Source organism: Myotis davidii, unplaced genomic scaffold, assembly GCF_000327345.1.
Source record: "Myotis davidii unplaced genomic scaffold, ASM32734v1 scaffold205, whole genome shotgun sequence".
In the NCBI taxonomy this organism is placed as follows: Eukaryota; Metazoa; Chordata; class Mammalia; order Chiroptera; family Vespertilionidae; genus Myotis; species Myotis davidii.
In genome coordinates this window covers 3,352,157-3,371,561 of record NW_006297573.1, presented here as the reverse complement: position 1 = coordinate 3,371,561, position 19,405 = coordinate 3,352,157, and the positions used below count along the sequence as shown (strand labels likewise).

General features: G+C 41.7%; 1 protein-coding gene across 1 annotated transcript in view; it reads right to left on the bottom strand.

The window, feature by feature from the left end:
• The window catches only part of DNAJC6 (DnaJ heat shock protein family (Hsp40) member C6), a 90,499-nt gene that overhangs the window by 24,323 nt on the left and 46,771 nt on the right, over positions 1–19,405 (bottom strand). The window contains exons 2-9 of the mRNA XM_006773276.2: positions 19,178–19,328; positions 17,853–17,902; positions 17,601–17,749; positions 9,897–10,019; positions 4,320–4,453; positions 3,587–3,781; positions 2,591–2,708; positions 735–814 (exon numbers count right to left, since the gene is read on the bottom strand). Coding sequence (XP_006773339.1) covers positions 735–814; positions 2,591–2,708; positions 3,587–3,781; positions 4,320–4,453; positions 9,897–10,019; positions 17,601–17,749; positions 17,853–17,902; positions 19,178–19,328 — 1,000 coding nt within the window. The remainder of the gene's footprint in view (positions 1–734; positions 815–2,590; positions 2,709–3,586; positions 3,782–4,319; positions 4,454–9,896; positions 10,020–17,600; positions 17,750–17,852; positions 17,903–19,177; positions 19,329–19,405) is intronic.

The following is a 19,405-nucleotide window of genomic DNA, read 5'->3' as shown; positions in this document are numbered from 1 at the left end:
TCTTGAATGCCTATCCCTAACCTGGCCCAGCATCAGCCACCCCGCCGAGTTCTCTAGACTACACTCTAATACAGCAACTAAGGGTGAATGTCTGGCACAGGGGGGTCTCCCAGGACCCTGCTTCAATGCTGTGATCTGAAGGCCTATCCAGTCTGAAGGGCTAGCATTCATATCATACTACTGATGACACTGCCACCCCTGTTGAAAAACACAAAAGGACACACAGATGCAAAGGATCACAGCACTGATATTTTATGCCCTCTCTTGTTCCCCATTGCTCCTTCACTTGGAATTTTAGGCCTTCCTATTTGGAGCCTCTTGAACAATTTGTGGTCAAGACAAATCAAAATGCCAGCCTTGCCCTGACCAGTGGGACTCAGTTGGTTGAGCATCCTCCCATGCACCAAGAAGTCACCAGTTTGATTTCCAGTGTGGGCACATGCTCAGGTTGCTCAGGTTATAGGCTCGATTCCCAGTAGGGGGCATGCAGCGGGCACTCTTTCACATCAATGTTTCTCTCTCTCTCTCTCAAAAAATCAATAAAAGCATTTTCTTTAAAAAGTAAAAAGAAACACAGAAAATCAACGCCAGCCTCTCTGTGCTGCTAAGCTACACTCCACAGTCCGGCAGCAGCTTCAGCCCTGCAGCACAGCACGAATGAGCCTTGAGCAACTGGCCCCCAGCATTCCACAGCTGTGCGGATTGAAAGGGGTTTCAGCCCGAGCAGCACTCACTTGGTGAACTTTAACACTGTGGTTTCCAGTGGTATGAATCCAGTATGAAACTGAAGCTGGAATATTTGAGTGTTGGTCACCTAAGGATACATGAGAGAAGCACATTTCAATCCATCAGGAGAAAGGGAATCAGATCAAAAGGTTATATTTTGAGGAGCCACGCACCTCCAACTGTTTCTAAGTCTGAACCTTTTTCACTCTGAATATTAAATGGCCTCCCCATTTGGAACGGGCCTACCTTTATTTCTAGCCTCACCTCTACATGAGCTCTGTCCAGGCAAGCCGTTTCCTCATCTGCGAATGACCCACGTTCTTGCCCTGCTATGCTTTGACTCATTCCATTCCTTCCAGCCAGCATACCCCTGCTCCAACCTGATAAACTCAACCTTCACAGCCTAGCTTGGATGGTCATAGCCCCTCTGTAGCCTTTCTGGGCCACCACTGACTAAACCGACTGCTCCCATTAGAGCATCTAATGCAACCGCTAATATGGCAGTGGACGTTTGTACATGTGTGAATTTCCCCTGCTAGGCTAAGTTTTCTCAAGGCAGGGACACAGTCTTATTCTTCTCAGTCCTAAACTCCTAGGCAGTGACTGGTACAGTGCATGCACTTAGCAAATATTTGATGAATTAAAAATGCAATTACTTGCAGTAATATCCCAAAAGTGGCAATCACCTGAATGCCCATCAACTGATGAAGAGATTAATAAAAAGCAGTATAGTCATATAATGGAATATTATTTGGCCATATAAAGGAATGAAGTACTTGGGTGGGTGGGAAGAGATCAACCACAGAACTTGTATGCATATATGTATAACACGTGGACACAGACAGTAGGGTGGCGGAGGCTTGGGGAAGGGGGTGGGAGCGGGCAATAGGGGTCAGTGGGAGAAAAAAAAGGACATGTAATACTTTCAACAATAAATATTTAAAAGTAAATGAAGAAATAAAAAGGGATGAAGTACTAATTCATACTACAACATAAATGAACTTCGAAAGCATTGTGCTTAGTGAAAAGAGCCAGTCACAAAAGACCATATGTTGCATGATTTTATTTATATGAAATGTCCAAAACAGACAAATCCATGGAGACCGAAGGTAGAATAATGATGGCCTAGGACAGTGGTCGGCAAACTGCAGCTCGCGAGCCACATGCGGCTCTTTGGCCCCTTGAGTGTGGCTCTTCCACAAAATACTGACTTCTGTGAATGGGCCAGGAAGTGTCAATCACATTGTACATGCGTACCTGCACGTGGTATTTTGTGGAAGAGCCACACTCAAGGGGCCAAAGAGCCGCATGGGGCTCGCGAGCCGCAGTTTGCCGACCACAGGCCTAGGGGATGGAGGAAGAGGAATGGGCAGTGACTGCTAATAGTATAGGGTTTCCTTTGGGGGTGATAAAAATGTTCTGGATTTAGACAGTACTGGTGTTTGCACAACTCTTTGAAAATACTAAAAGCAACTGCATTGTATGCTTTAAAAGGGCGAATTTTGTTGCAATAAAAAAACTGAAAAGAATATATAATCACTTAATCCCACTTCCTTAATAGAAATAGCCCTCCCCCACACCATGCTGATCCAAATGGGACACTGTAAAAAAGGCACAAGCTTCTAAAGAGCAAGGTTTGCTACAAGTTCTAGCGCTGCCACCTTCCAGCAAAGTCATCTGGGCAAGTCATAATCTCTCTGAGCCTCAGTTCCCTTCCCTGTAAAATGAGGGAGAGGGCATCAGCAATCTTGAACGGCTCCTTCTGATTCTAATACCATAAGACACTCAAGCCCAAAGTGATGTAGAAGAAAGACTGAAATACTCCCACTGAAGGCTCCAAGGAGCTTATGCCATAAAACCATACCTTGGCCTGTAGTCGACTCCCGATGGTTGACCTCAAGTGATACATGGAAACGACCACATCTCCTTGCACAGTGATGTTCAAGGGAATGAAGATTTTCCCATCTTGGACACGGTATTCTCTTTAAATAGAGACAACAACATACATGAAAGAGTCCAATTTGGTATATCTGCACAGGTATAGACCTCCATGGCTCTGGTCAAGAGACCTGTTTGCCCAGCTCTGGACCCAGGAACCATTTCCTGTCTCGAGCAAAGTAGAAGCACAGCCTGTGCCAACTGGGTGCAAACTGGTCCTTCGTGGATGGATGGCACTGATCTGGTGCCACTGCCTCTCTCTAGATAAATAATCGCCATCCCTACTTCACAGGTTTCATTTCTTCAGATACATCTAGCCCTGACATATCTGCCTTTACATAACTATAAATTAACAGTAAAAACAGAGGTAGAGGGAATGACAAGTCCAACGGAGATCAGTACAGAAACAGCAATGAAATGCTCTGTGAGGGTCTTGGATACTAATCCACAAATTCAGTCTGTTTCGAACTAATTTCATTTCATGTTACCATCCACTCCCTTCTCTCCACACCCCCTCCCACCACCCACTGGCAGCTGCTCTTTTAGATTCTATAATGTCTTTAATTACATCACCATCCACCTCACTGTTAATCTAGAAACCCCATTCATGCCTGATACTTCCTTTATGCCCACCAAATCTCATCAAGGTCATTCCTTTTTAGAACACCCAGGTCCTCTGTCCCATAGCAGTGTCTTAACCCTTGTTACAGCTCTTGTTAATCCCGTAAATCATATCACCATTTAAAAGGGGGCTATGCCATCCTTGATTTAATTGTACTTTTCTATGGTTACCACCTAGGATAAACTTCTTTTTTTTTTTTTAATTTCGGTCATTTCACAATGACATAGTCCTCACAGCAGAATATGATCCTATATACAGAAGAATAGAGCAGTTCACAAGAATTGAAATATTATGACTTACTTCATCCGTTCAAAATCTGTGCAGGTTGTATATATTTTGGTTTCTCCAATCAGCACATCACAGTATGGGCGACATCCGTTTCTCTGTTTGTTAAAGAAGGGGACTGGACTGACAGTGATCGACTTAATTGTGAGAGACTTGAAGTGAGGCTGGTAGGGTTTGTCCGCTAGGAGGTCACACATGTAGCCCAGGTATCTAAAACAGAAGATTTACATTCTGTTGGTGCCCACCGCACCAGAAGAAAGAAACCACTGATCTTTGCTAAGATGTTTGTTTTTGCAAATTACTAACTTATAATAAAAATTTACTATGCTCATTTCTTTAACAAAAGTAGCTAAAGAGAATGCAACCAATAATGTAGGAAAGCTTTTATCTAGTGACACTGCTGTACTTCCCTCAGAGAAGTGATGAAGGGGTATTTATTAAATGCAAAAGGTTAGGGGGAGCTTGATACTGGTTCAAAATTTGAACATCTATTCCTATTTGACCTAGCAGATTAGATTTATCAGTTAAAGGCTGGCATTGAAAAACCTGTAGAATTTTATCATCAGAAGCACTTTTGATCCAAAAGAAAGGTAAGGAGATGCAATTTAAATAAGAGAAAGGATGAAACTGTGACTAAAGAGAAGATAAGTCAATTATCTAAACAGGTTTTTTTTGCATGTGTTTTTTTAAAGGACATGACACCAATTCGATTATGTCTGCGCCTACCCTCCATCTAAGCTTGCTTTACCTCCTGTGGGATGGCGAGAGTCCGATTCCTGGTCGCTTTGCATATAACAATCGAACAGCTGGGCCAGGAGTTGAGTAGAGATTACAGAAAATGAACATAGCACCAACCAGAATTGACGATGCTGCCCGTCCATCCTGCCAAAGAAAATGCATAAACTTGTCATAAACATGGTCCAATCAGCCACTCACCACTGAGACTGGCTGTACTTGCCATTAAAAGAGAGGAATTGGGCCAGGCCAGTGTGGCTCAGTGGTTGAGCATCAACCCATGCACCAAGAGGTCGCTGGTTCAATTATGGGTCAGGACACATCCCAGGGTTGAGAGCTTGATCCCTGGTGGGGAACGTGCAGGAGGCAGCTGATTGATGTTTCTCTCACATTGATGTTTCTTTCTCTCTCTCCCTTCTTCCTTCCTCTCTAAAAAATCAATAAAAACATATTTTTTAAAAAATTAAAAGAAAGAAGAGTTGGGGTGGGGGGAGGGAGAGAGGAGAGAAACCCTTTTAACTAGGCATGCCAGTCAGTTCAAAATTGTTTACTTGAAAAGCAAACTCAGTCCCAGCTACTTAAATCACAAAGCCGAAAGGAGAGACTTATTCTCAGGATAAAATTGGCTCTCTACTAATCTGGGAAAGCCAGCAATATAAATTTGATTTGCATATATTTACTGGAAAATAATCTGATCTTAAAGTAACTTTAGATTTGTGGCATTAGAACTAAGGGTTGAGGTCTTTTGGTTTAGGCCTGGAGGTACAGTTCACAGATTAGGTAATACTGCATTTTGGAATATGCTATGTACAGGGTCTCCAAAAAAATGCATACACACTTTGAATAATTATTCATTCCAATGGGTTAAATCTGAAAAGAAAGAAACATCAATTGAACTATCTGCTATTAAGTGTGTTTACATTTTTGGGGACAATATATATTCCTAGATTCCTATCTATAATAATAAAAGGGTAATATACTAATTAGACCGGACATCTTCCAGACATCCTTCCTGACGAAGCTGGGGTCAGAGGGAAGCCAGCAGGGTCCTGGGTGCCTGCAGGAAGCTGGAGGAAGGAAGCAGTCTGGGTCCCGGGTACCAGAGGGAAGCTGGTGACAGCAACTGGGGGAAGGAAGGCCTACTCTTGCACGAATTTTTGTGCATCGGGCCTCTAGTAAAATCATATAAAAGAAGCTTCACCTGATTCACCTTCATTCGATGGAGGAATGCACACGGTATCCCCCCAAAATATATACACACTGTAACAGCTGATGGCTCAATTTTGAAAATGTATTTTAATAAACACTGTCTTTATAATTATTCAAAGTGTGTATACTTTTTTTTTGGGGGGGGGGACACCCTATATACACTAATATTCTTGACAGATGGTGGCCAACATGTCTTTATAATTAGTCAAAGTGTGTATACTTTTTTTTTGGGGGGGGGGACACCCTATATACACTAATATTCTTGACAGATGGTGGCCAACATCTTCAACCTAGAACCCTGTAAGTGACAGGTAGCTTCCTGCAAGTTGAGGTAGGCCAGTGCAGCTTACAAAGTTTTTCCTTATACTGAATATGCTGAGGTGAAGTCTATGCCACTCGATGATCCTCATTCTTCCTTCTGAGAAGATCAAAAGTCAGCTGACCTCTTTTCCCCATGACAGTCTTCACGTATCTGAGATACCCTCCCTTTCCATCAACACTTCTATTTCCCATCACACCCAGTCTGTGATGGTTCATTTTATGTGTCAATTTGGCCAGGCTAAGGGAGCCCAGAAAGCTGGAAAAACATTATTTCTGGGTGTGTCTATGAGAGTGTTCCTGGAAGAGGTCAGCACTTGAATCAATAGACTCAGGAAAGAGATCTGCCCTCATCAAAAGGGAGGGGTCATCATCCAATCTGTTGAGGGCCCAACAGAACAAAAAGTGAAGGAAGGGCAAATTCTCTCTCTCTTTTTGAGTTGGGACCTCCATCTTCCCCTGCCCTCAGGCATCGGAGCTTCTGGTTTGGGGACCTTCAGACTCCTGGACTTACACCAGCAGCCGCCTTAGTTATGAGGCCTTCAGACACAGACTAATGATACCATTGGCCTTCCTGCTTCTCCAGCTTGCAGGCTGTGGGGCTTCTTGGCCTTCATAACCACACGAGCCAATTCCTATAATAAATTTCATATATGTATTTCTCTTTCTCCATATATATATACCATATATATATATATACACACATATATATACATATACATATATATGTATATATATATACATATATATGGTATATATATATGTATATATATACATATATACATATATATACATATATATATACATATATATATATATATATATATCCATCCCATTGGTTCTGTTTCCCTGGAGAACACTAATACACAATCTCTTCAATTCTTCCTCATTTGATATTCCATTTAAACATATATTTTCATTTATTTCAGAGAGGGAGAGGGGAGGAGAGAGAGAAACATCAATGATGAGAAAGAATCATTGATTGGCTGCCTCCTGCATACCCCACACTAGGGATCAAGCATGAAATCCAGGCATGTGCCCTGACAGAGAATCAAACTGTGACTTCCTGGTTCATAGGTCAACGCTCAACCACTGAGCCACACAAGCCAGGCTGATATTCCATTTAAAGAGACATCATTATTTGGTGTACTTCCTCTGAACAAGACTCCAGTGTGTGTGTGTGTGTGTGTGTGTGTGTGTGTGTGTGTTGTTGTTGTTGTTGACAGTATTACATATGTCCCCCATTCCACCCCCCTTTACCTCCTTCCACCCAGCCTCTACCCCTCCACCTCAGGCCTTCACTCCATTGTCTCTGTTCATGGTTTAAAACAACCTTAAGTGTGCTGCCCAGCTGTGAAATGCATACTATGACATGTGTTCTAAGCAAACTAGAGAGGACACATCATCTTCCTTAGTTCAGATACTGTTTTTATTAACATAACCCCAGGCCAAGCTAGTTTAAATGCAGGCTAAGTCATACCATAAACTCTAATTGAACTTCCTATCTTCTAAAACCCCTAGTTCTTTTTAATTTGTTTTAATAGACAAATATGTTTAATATTTTATTTTAGAAGCCATTTCCTTTTAATTGGCACTTTTTTCTTTTTCTTTTTAAAATATATTTTTTATTGATTTCAGAGAGGAAGAGAGAGTGAGAGAGAAACATCAATGTTGACAGAGAATCATTGATTGGCTGCCTCCTGCAAGCCCCGCCTGGGGATCGAACCTGCAACCTGGCCCTTGATCGAAATTGAACCCAGGATCCTTCAGTCCGCAGGCCCATGTTCTATCCACTGAGCCAAATCGGCTAGGGCTATGGGTTGTGAGCTCTATATCCCCAGTAGGGGGCGTGCAGGAGGCAGCTGATCATCACTGATATTTATATCTCATTGATATTTCTCTCATCATTGATATTTCTATCTCTCTCTCCCTCTCTCTTCCTCTCTGAAATCAATACAAGTATATATTTTTTTAAAAATACAACATTTATCCTGTGTTTAACTTCACATAGTTTGTTAAATGACCAATCTCCAAAAACTTTTAAAATCCAGATTCAATATGTGAATCTCCCATTCTGAGAAAATTGATAAAGCTGATCTCTATATTGCCATAAAAAATGTTAATTAAGCCTGGAAGATGTGACTCAGTGGTTGAACGTCAACATATGAACTTAGGGGTCTCCGGTTCGATTCCCATGCCCGGTTTGCAGGCTCGATTCCCAGTGTGGGGTGTGCAGGAGGCAGCTGATCAATGATTCTCTCTCATCATTGATATTTCTCTCTCTCTCTCCCTCTCCCTTCCTCTCTGAAACCAATCAAAGTTAATCAAAAGGGCAACCAAATGCAACCTTGGGAAGCTGCAGACCCACTAGCCATCTACCTTTGGAAGCAGATATTCAACCATGATTTCACTAAATGTGTAACAACCTTGTCCAAGTTTCTCCACCTGATTACAAGAAACTGGTCAATATCTTGCAGAAATCCAATAAACTATCTCTACTAATGTATTAGTCTTTTTGAAAAATATTCAGGTGGTTTGATATGTGTGTTCATAACGAATAACTTTTTGGTGTTTTTCTAAGAGTTAAAAGTCATCTGTGCAAAAAATATGTGTGCAAAAATTTATGTGAAAATTTTGCCTGAATTGCCATCAGCCTCACCAGATGTAACTTTCCAGGATTAACCTCCACTGTCTTTTAGAAGCAATCTCTCCTTGCTTGCCTGGCACCTCTTCTTCCAATTTCCTCATATTACATAACGGATCCATAATTGCTTTCCCTGTGCTGTCGGCATTCTGTCCCATAATTGAAGTCTAGAGAGTGGGTATTGTTCAGTATTGTGAAGCTCTTTTACTATCTCACTACCTATCAGCTTTGTCTTAATTACTGCTACACCCTTTCTTGCTTGACATTTGTTCGCTGATAAAGGAACAGCATAAAGGAGTTAAGATAAGATGATACCATGTGCCTCAAGCCTTTATTGTTGTCCTTATTCCAAGGACATTTTTCTTTAAAAAATACACTTTTCTCAATCTTAATTCTTTTTAAGATTTAGTTCTCCAGACACTCTTTTCATATGTTCTAGGTGCTTAGATATGGGTCCCTCCTTTTATTTGCCATGCTGGTCTTTTAAAAATTTTTATTAGTTTTTATATTAAAAGTTAAGTATTTGAAGCGGAAATATTCTTTCTGCTTTTTTCCCTCTTAGCCAAATGGCTTTCAAGAATAAAAGGGAGAATCACTAAGTAAAATCATAGTACAAATATATAGACCCTGAAGTTTATAGAAGCAATGAATATTTCCAATATTTATGCTCAGATTCCATTTGTGTGTTCATTTGCTTATATTGTCAGCCATTTATTCAAAATCCTTTATATTTGGGGTGCAAAGAAAGACACAGTTCTTGCATGTAAGGTACTCATGGTCAAGTGCGAGTTCACCAATATGATGATGCAATGCATGAACTGCCACAGAAGCACTTAGAGATATAGGGGAAATGTCCATATTGTGAAAATACTCAAAATGACTTTATTGGAAGTTGAGTTTTAAACAATAGGTAAGAGGCCTCTGGAAAAAAAAGGGCTAGAAAATGGACTGTATAAAGTCAGTGGTCAGCAAAGACATCAGTCCCACCGGGAAGTGCTGTAAAACACAGTCAATATTTTCTGTGACTACTTACAAGAGCATAGGTGTCATTTTATTTCATTTTTATTCAAACACAAAAAGTAAGGAAAGCACAAGAAAGACAGTCAATGACATTGTTACCTGTGCACCCACAGCTCTTGCTTCTACCTCTTTGGTAATACTTAGCACATTTTAGAGGCTCTAAATGATGCGGGCTGTGTACATGTCTGCCTCTCCCACTAATACTCAAATTTTAAGGCAAGAATAATAAGGTCATCCCTCATTTTCGTATACCTCAGATCACCAAATTCCTAAGTAGGATCCCAGTAAATGATAATTCAACTTAAATGTTACCTGCTCATCAGTCTGCATAGGGCAAGCTGTATTTGACCGAACTATACCAAATAACTGCAGACAATGACAACAATAAAGGTTACTCACCAAGCAGTGGACAACACAGACGTTTTTGGGATTCTGCAGTAGCCAGTTATACATGTTCCGACACACAGCAAAGAGGTTGTGCAGACTGGGGGCTTGCCTAATGGGCCAACTGCATTCTGAAACCTAAGGGAACACAGCAAAAGGAAATGAATTCCCTTAGTGACTTCCTCTTCAACAGGACGCCAAACAACTGCTTCTGGGAGTGATACTCTATCCTCAGGAACAACTGAGAATGGAAGAAGAGTTACTTAATCCAGCAATTTTTTCATTAAAAAATTCTGTTTCTATAAGGGTAGGAAAACACATTTTAAAATACATTTTAAATTCAGCGAGATCACTTAAACTATATATTTGGATTTTATTTTTATTCTGTAAGGTTACCCAAATTTTTATTTCAATTAACAATAATTATGCCTCAGATATACCTCACTGGCTATAATACTACCCACTGCACAAAGCTCTAAATTTAATGTCTGTTAAGTATAAAATGTTTTTACCTGCCTAGCAGATGTTTAATTATAGGTTTATCTTATAAATCCTGCACTGTTCCTAATTTTATACCAGCTCTCAGGAGCACATGAAAGTGAGCCAAACCTTGTTCAGGGCTCTTATTTCTTCCCTCTTAATGAAGGGACTCACAACACCACGGGGCCAACCTCCAACATTTTATTCATCTAACACACATATTCATTTAACATATCCTATTGCATGTCAATTGTAATTGAAACAGTCATAGAGCCCCGACTGTGTTCTGCTTGGCTCTATTCTAATCTAATCAGCAACCATTTGAGAGAGGTATTGATATGATCCCCATTTTGCAGATGAGAAGACTCACTCTCAGAGGTTGTCTTGTCTAAAATCACGCTGCTGGTCAGTACCAGCACTGCAATTTGGTTTTCTGACTATAAATCATTGTACTGCTGCAGTACACTGGTTGAGATGACTGTTTCCCTCAAAATACTAGACATCAGCCTCAACTGATTAGATATTCACTAATTCAATAAATAATAAAGAGAAGCTTAGACTTGGGCAACCTTTGTGACCTCTTTAAGCGTTTCTTTGTGAAATGTGGTAAATGATACCTACCTACCTATCTGACAGGGTTGTGGGTACTACATGAGAATGTATTTCAAGGGCTTAGCTCAGCATATGACACACACAGCGTGATCAATAAATATAGCTATTACTATTATTGTATCCGGTAACTGCCAGTTCAAAGCCCTGAGGTCAGACAGAGCCAAAACTGTTTTTTGGGAAAAAATGAATGAAAACCTGTATGGTGAGAGTGTAAACTGAAGGGGATCAGGCCTTGTTAGGAGCTGGGTAAAGTAAGAGAGTGATGCTCAGATCTGCATTTTTCCAAAGAACCCTCAAGATCCAGTATTAGGCCCTGGCCGGTTTGGCTCAGTGGATAAAGCGTCGGCCTGTGGACTGAAAGGTCCCAGGTGCGATTCCAGCCAAGGGCATGTGCCGTGGTTGCGGGCACATCCCCAGTAAGGGGTGTGCAGGAGGCAGCTGATCGATGTTTCTCTCATTGATGTTTCTAACTCTCTATCCCTCTCTCTTCCTTTCTGTGAAAAATCAATAATATATATATTTTTAAAAAGATCCAGTATTAGTAATGGATATGAATGACATGAGAATAGTCAGAGAGATCAGTGAGGAGGCTGCTGAGAAGTCTAAGGAAGGGATGGTGGGGGCTTAGGCCTAGACGTGTAGCAGCGGGGTGCAATCCTGAGGGATTAAGGAGTAAAGAGGAAGTGGAATACCTATACATGAGAGTAGGTGATGGATCCCATGGTGGCGGTGCATGAGTGAGGAGGGGTGTACTTAAAAGAGAGATGGGAGAGTCAGGGATGACTCCAGGCTTCCAGCGTGAATGGCTGGATAAAAGAATGGAAGCAGGTGCCATTTGCTGATGTAGGGAATTCTGAAGAAAGAGCAGGTTTTGTGTGGATGCTGTCATCAGAAAGTGCTCTACAACACGAACACCACTGGCCTAAGAAAACCCAAATGTTTCAAACTCCTAATATTTAACAGTGGAGCAACGGAAGTAGGAGCAATCTGTTTGGTTTGCTAGGGCTCCCAGATAATACTTTTAAACCTTTCAGAAACTGTATGTCACCCACACAAACACTGTTACTATCTATAATGAGTCTCAGCCAAAAGTTACCAAATTGTTCTTAGCACAATAGACAGCTCCAGAACAATTAAATCAATCAAGTAAATAATATTAATTTAAAGTGCTCTATAATTACATATTTACTTGATATATAATTGTACATCATTAGGCAAACATACAATTAGAATTTTTTAAAGCATGTGCTCTGTCTAAAGGGGAAAAAATCATTAAGGCATAAACAAACCCTAAACATTCTAAAAAGGAATTCAGTCACTACAAGCTATTTTCCCCTCTCTCTCTCCCTCCCCCCCCATTTCTTTCTCTCTCTCTCTCTCTCTCTCTCTCTCTCTCTCTCTCTCTCTCTCTCTCCCTGTCTCGTTCACAGTTTCATGCCTGCCGTGAGCACCACTGTCCTAGGGCAGGTGACACTTCACTGTGCCATCTCCAGTCCCTTTGAGCACCTCCCGGAGCTGCAGGGCACAGAACACACCATATGGATTACAAGGCTGCCATGATGTCACCCAGTGGGGAAAGAAGCCAAAACAGAACCCGGGCTGGATGCCATTCAATGTTCATCTGTCTGTCGCCCCAAGCACAAGATAAGACGGCACAAGCACCCACCTTGCTGAGCATTTAGAGCAAAAGGTGCTATGGAAAATCAGACTGAAGAGCCATATCAAGTGTTTTCAGAATCTGAAACCATTTTTGGAGGACAGGGGTATTTCAGTCAACCATTTATTGTGGCATTTTATTATTATCCGTGCTAATCATGGCTACCACTTACTGAATGCTTACTCTATGGCAGGCACTGCTGTCAGATCTCCTTCTTAACACATTTCGTACCGCTCAGTTTTCTCGTGTTTTGCATGCCATCTGTTAAGGACCGCTCACGAGTGCTCTCGTTTTTTCACGCCCATGGAAAAAGGAGCGAATCTAGATACTTATGTAAATTTTGTTTGGTCCTTCTTCACAGAGGAAAATGTTTTACGCAGTACCACACGTTAAAAAAGTACTAGGAACTTTAATTGTTTTATTGTTTAATTGTTTTTGTAAATAAAAATGTTATAATTATTGAAAAACAACACCTAAAGTGCATTATGATTTAAATAACGTGCAGTTTGCCCAAAAATGTGCGGTCCCTGGTGTATGTCTTAGAGATGTCTATGCGGTACGCAATGTGTTAAGCAAACCTAGAGAAAATGTCCTAAGTATTAGTGAGCCAGGTATTCTTATTGTCATCCCCATTTTACAGAGGAGAACACTGAGTCTCAAGTGCAGTAGAGTAACTTGCCCAGGAAGAGGAACAGCTGAGATAGGAACCTAGGGACATTTAAATTTGTGCATGTTATAAAAACAGTAAATTTGGGAGCTTTCTATTATACCACACTATCTAACGAATATTTACTACAATCCCATCATACATTTGTGGGGTTTCATGTAATGGCCACAATTTACTAGGGTTAAGACATTCAAGTCACCGAAGTTGACAGAGCTACGATGTGGGGATCCACAGCCCTCTGGCTCCCAGGCCGGGGATTTCTTTCTACCCCTTTACTCCCCATCCTTGCACTGAGGCATGGTGACAGCGGGAAAGATGAGGCATCACTGCTCTATGGCTGAGCCCCCTCACCAACCAGCAAACCAAAGCAGAAACACTGGGGAACTTATGTGAACTCTGGAAGAAAAAGGGGAAAAGGGGCTCACCTGCAAACAATCATGACCTCTTAAAGAAGCCCACATTGTTAATATATTTTCAAAAAATCAAGTCATTCCCCAAAGGGAAGAAATCCTACAAGAACACGAGATTTGGAAAAAGTCAACATGAAGGGAGAGTCTAAAAGAATCAGCTGGGGTTCTTTTTAAAAAAATTGATTTCATAGAGGAAGGGAGAAGTAGAAACATCAATGATGAGAGAGAATCACTGATCGGCTGCCTCCTACAACGCCCCCCTCCCCCCGCCCTTTACTGGGGATCAAGCCCACAACCAGGCATGTGCCCTGATGGGGAATCAAACCATAACCTCCTGGTTCATAGGTGGACGCTCAACTACTGAGCACACCAGCCAGCCAATGGGGTTCTTTATTCTATGCTACCAACAGCACACCTTCCTTCCTGCAGAGGGAGAAGGAAGCTCAAAGAGGCACTGAAATGCCTTAGTCAGACATTAGAACTTTAGAGCCAGGCTAGGTTTGGTGGCCATTCATCCCACTTTCCATTTATTGACAAGAGCATAGAAACAGCTTGTCTTTGCCACCACTACCCGTATCCCCAAGCACATATCACATACTACAAATGTAAAGTAACTGAGTTCAGCAATAAAGACAGAGCAGGACTCCTGTGAGTCTATAAATAAAACCAGCCTTCTATTTACTCTTTTCCAACACTGGCTATTTATGGAACACTCTGCCATATACACTTATTAAAATAATATTTAACTGCAGACCTAGCCCTCCACTGATCTGAAAGGAGGAGGAAATGGTTTCAGTTCATGGACTGGAAGATGAGAAGTAATGCAACAATGAGACGCAAACCAATGCATAGTGTTAGTACTGAGGAGAGAAAGAACTAGGAGCTTCAAAAAAAGCCACATCAGAAACAGAGCTAAGATGAATAGGCCCAGGATTTGGGACTGTCTCCCTGAGGCTTGCAGGAGCTTCGCCAGAGGGTCTATCTATTCGGCAGAGTTCTGGGACTATCTGCAAAGGGCTAAGGTGTCATGCATTCCTGTGTTTTAGGGAGAAAGGATTGGAAAAGCTTTGTGGAAATCCTCCCCTTAGTGAAGTTAGATAAACAAGGAAGGGGTGGGGGCGGTGTGACAATGGATGGCTTTTTAGGGAGAGAGAGCAGCTCATGCAGAGATGGTGTGTGTGTTCCCTGGTTGGAGCCTGGGTGTTCTGGGCATAAGAACAGTGAAAGATGAAGCCAGAGAGGCAGGCAGAGGCCAGATCATGAAGAACCTTGTAAGACACATTCTACAATTTGCATGGAAAAGAAATAACACCAGCCCTAGCTGGTTTGGCTTAGTGGATAGAGCATTGGCCTGCAGACTGAAGGGTTCAATTCCGGTAAAGGGTATATGCCTGGCTTGTAGGCTTGACCCCCAGTAGGGGGCATGCAGGAGGAAGCTGATCAATGATTCTCTCTGATCATTGATGTTTCTATCTCTCTCTTCCTTTCCGAAATCAATAAAAATATATTTTAAAAAATAGAAATACCACCACACCTTTCACCTATACAAGACTTACTAATGCTTCAAGGTCCAGCTCTCACTCCTATCTCCCTTCGCTAATCTCCCTCAGTGGGTACTGTACATATTATTTGCAGTTGTCTTTAGAATGTCTTGGATTCTCTCTCAAACTAGGCTTAGGTGCCTTGGGAACAAGAACCAAATATTTATTTTATATCTATGTGTTTAACAGTCCTTGACACATTCATTTGTCTGAGAAATGTTTAGCCATTCCAGGCACTATTCTAGGTATCAAATCAAATAAACATGCTTCTTGCCCTTTTAAGGCAAGTGAGAGCTAGCAGCCTGTGGCAGTTTTAAGTCAATGTGTAATTAATTCCTGGTTCCTTTGGTAAGATTGTTGAGATTGGTCACAAAATACATAGCTACGCTGATAGCTTTCTTTAAATATCTGTATCGTGACTGCTTTTATAAATACTACCCAAAGAGACATCTTCATATGAATGAATGCTTCTATAATGGTATTATATTTTTATTTACTTTCAGAAGGAAAATATTCCAGACTATCACAAATCTTTTCAGATCAAATAAAATTTCTATGAAGTATTGTGCAGGATGTTCCACAGCCCCTTTGCTTTAAAAATGATGGCACTGACTTTGTCTCCAAACAAGAAAAAAAATCAATTCAAAAGATTTGCATCTGAGGAAGAAACAGAGTATCCACCCGCATCTTGTTTGACGTCACTTGCTCTGCATTAGGTAATAGATGGACTAAGAGTTGGAAGGGCAGTTAAGTATAGAGAATTTGAAGGAGCGGCACTTAAACTCTCCATTAGAGAATGCCAGTTTAGAACAAACCACTTCAGAGTGGCTTCATTAGCGCTTCTCAGAGTGGTCCCCATGGCAACAGAGGAGTAGCACCAGGAAGTTGTTAGCGATGCAGAATCTCGCTGAACCTCTGTCATGCTGAATATGCAGTGCTGGGCCTGGGTGTTTACCAAGCCCTCCAGGTGACTGATGTACGCTAAAGTTTGAGGACCTCTGGGTTACCTCTTGCTATTTGGAGAACAATCTGAGAAGACAGAGTCCTTAACAAAACTCTCCCTTTTCATATTGCACATTGGGGCAGGAATCTTAGAAAACATGCAGATCAACCTCAGATCTGGAAACGGAGGCCCAGACATGATCAATGGCAACTGAGATTTGGAGCATAACATGTTCTGGCATCAAATCTGAGGTGCTAGATACACAGCATAGACCATCAGCTACCATCTTAAATACGAGAAGTCAAGTTTCCGTTTTAAAGGGTCCAATGTATAGAAAACCCTTCCTATTTATTACGAGACCCAAATGGAGTTGCAGAAACAATCATATCTAAAGGCTAAGTCAAAATAGCTGAAGATGTTCTTGAGAGAGAAAAAGCCTTATCTTGGTGAGTAAATCAAGAATTCAGGGACAGAAGGAGACTAGGCTTTGGGTGGTGCACACACAATGATGTATTCCAGGATTGTACACTTGAAACTTATGTAAAGTTATAATGTTATCCCAATAAATGTAATTTAAAACAAAAAGAATTCAGCGACCAGGAATACCAGGCTTGATATTAGATTCAAACCCAAGCCAGCTCTCATAGCCCTTGAATGAGGAATATTTCGCAGCCTATTTGCAAAAGCTCCTTTAGAAGACAATCCAGCTTTCCCAGGTAACAGTGTCAGTCCTAATGGTGTGGTCTTGGGGAAGTTACCTTACCTCTTTGTGCCTTTGTTTCTCCATCTACTTCAGAGGGCTGTTAAGAGAATGTAATGAGATACTGCCTGTCAAGTCCCCAGCGCGGTGTACACACTCTGTAAGTGTTGGCTGCTGCACTCACTCCTATTAATATTAGTAATAGGATTACCAAACCTACAATGTAGCCTATTTATGTGCTTTCTTCACTTCTGAAAGAAGCAATTTTACTGAATGTCAGCAGGCCATTCCCATTAATACTAGTATGTCTGTACTGGTCTAGCTACTCTGTCTCATCGCGATGCCCAGGTAGCAATAAGGACAGGTAAAGGCATGATGAGTGTTGTAGTATAAAGGTAGCCAAATGCTCTATGTAGCAGTTCAAGCTCCAACTGAGCCTCACAGCAACGCACCCTAACAATTGAGCAACAACCACAACTGGTGTGATGCCCCAACGTAGATGGTATTTCATTGACAGATAAATAAATATCTTCACTCAAAAAAAAAATCTTCAGAATATATCATTAAAGCCTAATAAATATTTTGTGGCTAGAAATGTGTGCAGTGTATCGTTTTTCAGCTTCATGACAAAGGCTTTGAGGATAGCTCTTAAGAGGAGAAATACCCTGTTATGTCTTCAACCATGCAATCCTAGAGCGAACTTCCTTACCCTGCTGTGAAACTTGGCAGTTCGATAGGACTTGGGCGACAGATTGTACACCGTGTAGTGGTCAAGATGTCTGGAATCCAAAAAGCTCCGAATGTCATCAACCTGATTCCTGAATCCTATGTCAACGTTGTCCAGAGGAAAGGACATCACTGGAGGGTCACACAGAAAGAAGGCAGGTTAGACAGCTCGGTTGTGGTGATGAGCAGCAATTGAAAGCTGAGTCTGAGCAGTGAAGACACATGAGAAACTTACCAATAATTCTGGAGGTGACATAAGTGAAGTCTAAATCTCCCTTCGTGTAGCTAAAAGCAAGACAAGGAAGGGCACTCATTAAAATGATCTACAGATGCCTCTGCTGCTCCATCTCAATCACTTTCGCATCATCACCGGGGACACTGCCCTATTCTGACTTCCCTCGAGCCTTCTCTCCAACAAGGGAGCCTTGTTAAGAGAAGGCAGCCCACACCCTCAGTAGCTTAAATGCACTGCTCCAACCTGTGCACCCCAGAGTCTTCACAAACAGATGCCACTTTATGAACAGAATCCACTCAGAAAACAGTGCTTACTTATTAACAAGCATTGTTCCAGGCTCTCTGCCTACAGGGAAATATCACCCATAGGTGTCAGGGGAGGAAGTGATGGAGAAAGAACAAAGGACATTCTTTTTCTGCCTACCATGCCCTGGCTGAGGGTTGGAGGGAAGGGTAAGTTCTACCTTTAAACAAAGATTAAAATTTGGACTTAATATCTGAATTTCCATTAATCCTCATCTGATGATATTTTTCCATTGATTTTTAGAGAGGGGGGACAGGAGACAGAGAGAGAGAGAGTAACATCAATCGCTTGGTTGCCTCCCGCACGTGCCCCGGGGCCAGGGATCGAGCCTACAAGCAGGGTATGAAATCGAACCCAGGACACTTCAGTCCACAGGATGATGCTCTATCCACTGGACCAAACTGGCCAAGACTGGACTCGACATTTGAATTTCTGATTTAAAACTGCACACTGTAACTTAAAGTGACCCTAAAACTTTCTAATAACTAAGAATAAAAAAAATTCATATGTCTGCTTGTAGAATTTTCATACAGTGAAAGAATAGAAAACTTCTCCCAGTAAATAAATTCTAAAGGGCTATTAAGATACAAGAACAAAATTCTGTTTTGATTGCAATACATGAGTATTATTTATTCAGATTGTATAGACATAATTACCTCATTTAATTCTCAAACACCCAAAGGCACAAATCCTACCAGGGTATAAAAGTAAAGCTCAAAGAGGTTAATGAAGTTGCTTTAGGTCACATGGTTAACCAGAGCAGATAATGCACTAGAACTCAGGCTGCTGGGTTCGAAGGCCAGGAATGACAACCCACTGTGCTCTCATGTACCAGTGAGCTGAGGCCTCCCAGCCTGTGGTTGTAGCCACTTTATGGCTTTGGTGACACTGCTCAGTCAATCAGATCCCATGAAATTACATCACAAAACTGCTAGTCTTTGAGCCAGACAAACAGTTGACAGGTAACCAGATCCTTTGGAGCCACGAAGGTCCATTAACTCAACCAGGAAGAACACACATACCTGGTAACAGATTGTATAACTCTGGAAGATGTGTCTTTGAGGGTGTCTTTCAGGTTGTCCTTTAGGTTACTGAAGAGCCTGCCTGCACCTCCTTTCACCATGTCAAAGAGGCCTCCCCCATAGCTGGGCTCCATGTCTGGGGACGAGGCACCTGCCAATGAGAAACAGAAAAGGAGCTGACGGCACAGACCACACAGAAAACCAACCCCTCTTTGATCCTGAGACATG